The 3,604-nt window shown below is 41.4% G+C and overlaps 1 protein-coding gene across 1 annotated transcript; it reads right to left on the bottom strand.

Moving 5' to 3' along the window:
* Positions 1–1,708: 1,708 nt before the first annotated feature.
* On the bottom strand, positions 1,709–2,916 carry LOC112513576 (zinc-finger homeodomain protein 6-like). Its single transcript, XM_025119879.1, has one exon. It carries the CDS (start codon positions 2,914–2,916, stop codon positions 1,966–1,968), a length of 951 nt encoding a protein of 316 aa, XP_024975647.1. The 3' UTR covers positions 1,709–1,965.
* Between the last annotated feature and the right edge of the window lie 688 nt (positions 2,917–3,604).

Here is a 3,604-nt window from a genome sequence, read left to right on the forward strand (position 1 = left end):
CGAGTTGTCGGTAAGAGTTGTCCGCTAGCTTCATTTTTGAGATGAAGTTGATGATGTAACATGAGATTCCTGTGTGCTATTCATGGTGATGCGCCTCTATAACCAAATTTCGTGAAGGTACTACCTTTGATTCGTCAGACACTGCTGCACAGCACAACTGCATCTTCTGCACTTTAATGCTAATCTGATGTTTTTTCTTAGCTTTTGCAAAGCACACTCCTGTTTGAGTTGGGTACTTAGGTGTAAGGGCCGTTTACTAAAACACTTACCGGTAAGAGTCATTTGCTATCACTAACCTTATCGGTAAGCGCTTATCGGTAAGCGCTTATCGGTAAGAGTCGTCACCCTCACTTACTGGGTAAGATTCTTGGCCATATATGCAACAATCTTATCCGGTAAGCGCTTACCGGTAAGAGTCGTCATTCTCACTTACCAGGTAAGACTCTCATCCTTGTTTTGGCCCTTACCGGGTAAGATTCTCGGCCCTAAACATGTTAATCCAGTAAGGTAAGAGTTTGGTAAACAGCCCCTACGTCTTGTTTTCTTAGCCATCTCAGCAAGGCCTCTATAGGCATCTATCGTGTCTTGATGCAATGTCTTCTGCTTCTTGTTTTGCTTTGACCGACATTATTAAATTTGACCTTAATGCATGAGCGGGCTATGAACATTCATACCGGAAAAAAGAATTTTTTTATTAACCTAGATATCCAACCCGCTATGCGAGCTGACTAATCCCAGGGCGACCACCTGCTTTGCAGGTAGCCCGGAGTCACCGCATTTGAACCTCCGTGGCCACAAGGGGATTTTTGACATGTATATGTATATGTATATGAATGTGTGTATGTATATGTGTACATATGTACTTATGCATAAAATTATTTCTTGACAATGCATTATTTCTCCTTTTTCCGAATATTCAGTTGATATTTATTGTTGTCATTCACGCAAGGTACGGAGTTGCAGATAGCATGTCATCTTTGTGGTCACCAGTGTACTCTTATTGGAGTAACATCCCTATCTGTCCTTCGCCACACGTTTAGTTCATGTTGCTTCTGTAGATCAAGAAATTCTGAAACATCATTCACTAGAACCAGTATGTAGTTTAGGAGAAGTTGCTTTTCTTTTCAGATCCATCTTATACAAGAATTACAGACCCAAAAGAAACGGATACAGACTATAAATACCACGATAGTTTGAAAAGAATTGCAAAGTAGAATAATGATTGTAGAAGCGATCAAAATAAACCATTTAATAAAATTTCGAGCTGTTTACTCTAGAGAACCAAATTATATCATTACTCACATTTGGGGAACTACCAAAATGCGAAAGAAATGTTGCGTGTAAAGATTGCCCTGGCCGACCCTTGCAAATCCAAGGGTCTTGATTCGCTTGGGTTGAGATGGTTGACCAGAATTTGCAAAGGAAGTCTTTGACCATTTTATCCTTAATGGTGATCTCTAGTTCTGTCTTAGTGGTGAAAGAAGGCATGCCTGGAGGTAGTTATCTGCGCTAGGTGTAATCCTTTCTTTTGTTTTAATAAAGCTCACCAGCGGTGCTGCCCGCTTTCCGTAGTTTTTGGTGGAGATTCTGGAGAAGATGCATCACTGAAGAGGGATATAAATCTTAAATACAAAGATACCTTAAACTGGGCCATCGTTGATCAAAACATGGTGAAATCGCCCATGGAACCATGGAGTGGGAGGGAAACAAGCTAATGAGTATGAAGTTATAGGAAAATTGAGCTCCAAGTGGTTTTGTTTCTGATGTTAAGAAATAACCTAGGTCAAATAACAAAGTATGAATGCTAGTAAAATTGTTTTGATGATCACCATCGAAATCCAGGATTAGCAATAGGATGGGAAGTGTAATCTATATGCATTAGAGTCTAGATAGAAAAAGAAAAAAGAGAACCCTTTTCAAAACAAGGGTTCTAGCTGATTTAAGCTTGCATAAGTTCTATCAATCTTACAGTTGTTTCTTCTTAGTGGCTTGTTTGTTGTTGTGCATCCACACTTTGAACACTTGTTTTTTCAAACCAACTTCGTTGCAGAATCGTAGAACCTCCTGTTCATCTTGCTTCTGGATCTTCCACCCGATTCTTTCTGCAAAATCATGCATCTTGTCCTTTTGGTCCTCTGTGAATTTTGTGCGAAACCTTTTCTTTGACATCTGCGCCATTAATTGCGCTCCACCATTGGTCCGGAATATGTTGAGATCTTCACTGGAAGATTCGGCTGGCGTCCCACTTGCTCCTCCAAATGCCATCATGATAGGTTGCACTGGCTGATGATGCCTATGGTGTCGCTGCTGAGGTGATTGTGGGGGAGGTAGCTGTACTGTGGCAGCTCGAGGTGGCTGATTATGTGTCGAAGGTATTTGTGAAGCCATTTGCTGTGTGTAATAACCTGATTGTGACTCGCCTTCTACCTCTCTTCGGTGGAAACTCCGGTGGCATTCACAGGCAGCACATTTTAATGCTTCTGGGGTGCCATCTTCACCACTAGGCATGAATTCCCCACACCCATCTAGAACATGAGTGCCCATGTTGACGGCATGATTCTTTAGGCATTCACGATAACGAACTGCCACTGTAGCTGCGGCTCTAGCAATCGTTGATGGCTCAGGTGCTGGCGGCAGTGGCTGTGCGGGTGGTTGAGAGACCAGTCTAGCTGGATCTGGACCTGGGTTTGGATTCCTTCTGGGTCTTTGTGGTTCCAGTTGTTCTTTCTGTAACTTGAATCCACGATAGTGGTTTCCCTGATGAAGGTGAAGATGAGGGTGATCTGGGGTTTCATTCCTTCTGGTGTTTGAAGTGGGTGAAGAAATTAAAGGTGCAGTACTCGACCTGGACGATGATTCTTGATTGGATTGAGGTGGATTATTGTAATTTAAGGAGTTTCTCTCTCTAGTTTCCATTAGGTTTGACTTCTAAGGTTTTCTCACTCTAAACCACCATTTCATTGTTTAAAATCTCCCTAATTGTGTTAATTCTACTGGAAATTGGATATCTAAAAGGGTTTTCTTCTCTCTCCCTCTTTTCCATCTGCTTTTAATTTCTTTATTTCTTAATAGCTAGGTAACCATCTGACCAATCGATGGGCAGAAAATGCTCACAGATACGTGTAACAAAATAGAGATGAAGTTGAACACTATTGATCAAAATCTGGAAGAATGCACTAAACTGTTCTAAAAAGGAATCTTAATGGAGTGCAAGAAAGAAGACATTTTTTCTGTAAGATGGGGCCCCAAGACTTCCTCCTCTTGATAATGCATGACTAGTGGATTGCAACAGCTCTAAAGAAAGCATCATATAGACCATACACAGATGAAACACTTGAAACAGTAAGTTTGAACAAAATGGGAACTTAAGGAATTTGGGAGATTAAATACCATCCACCAGTTCAAAATTCATGAGAGAACAAAAGAGGCAGATGGGTCTGCTCTAGATTTGTGTCTTGAAAAAGTCTTGGATTTGTAGAGGCGGCTGATGTCATTGCCTGGTCCACTTTGCCCTCCTCTTCTCCATCTCCATAAGTTTGAGTATGTGTTTGTGTGTGTGTGAGAGAGGATGAGAGAGAGGGGGTAGGTTAGAGGGGTTTATATG

This window comes from Cynara cardunculus, assembly GCF_001531365.2.
Source record: "Cynara cardunculus var. scolymus isolate 2C chromosome LG 5, CcrdV1, whole genome shotgun sequence".
In the NCBI taxonomy this organism is placed as follows: domain Eukaryota; kingdom Viridiplantae; phylum Streptophyta; class Magnoliopsida; order Asterales; family Asteraceae; genus Cynara; species Cynara cardunculus.

Excerpts from the sequence above, each read along its gene's own strand:
- LOC112513576 (XM_025119879.1), bottom strand. The coding sequence starts at position 2,916 with ATGGAAACTAGAGAGAGAAACTCCTTAAATTACAATAATCCACCTCAA.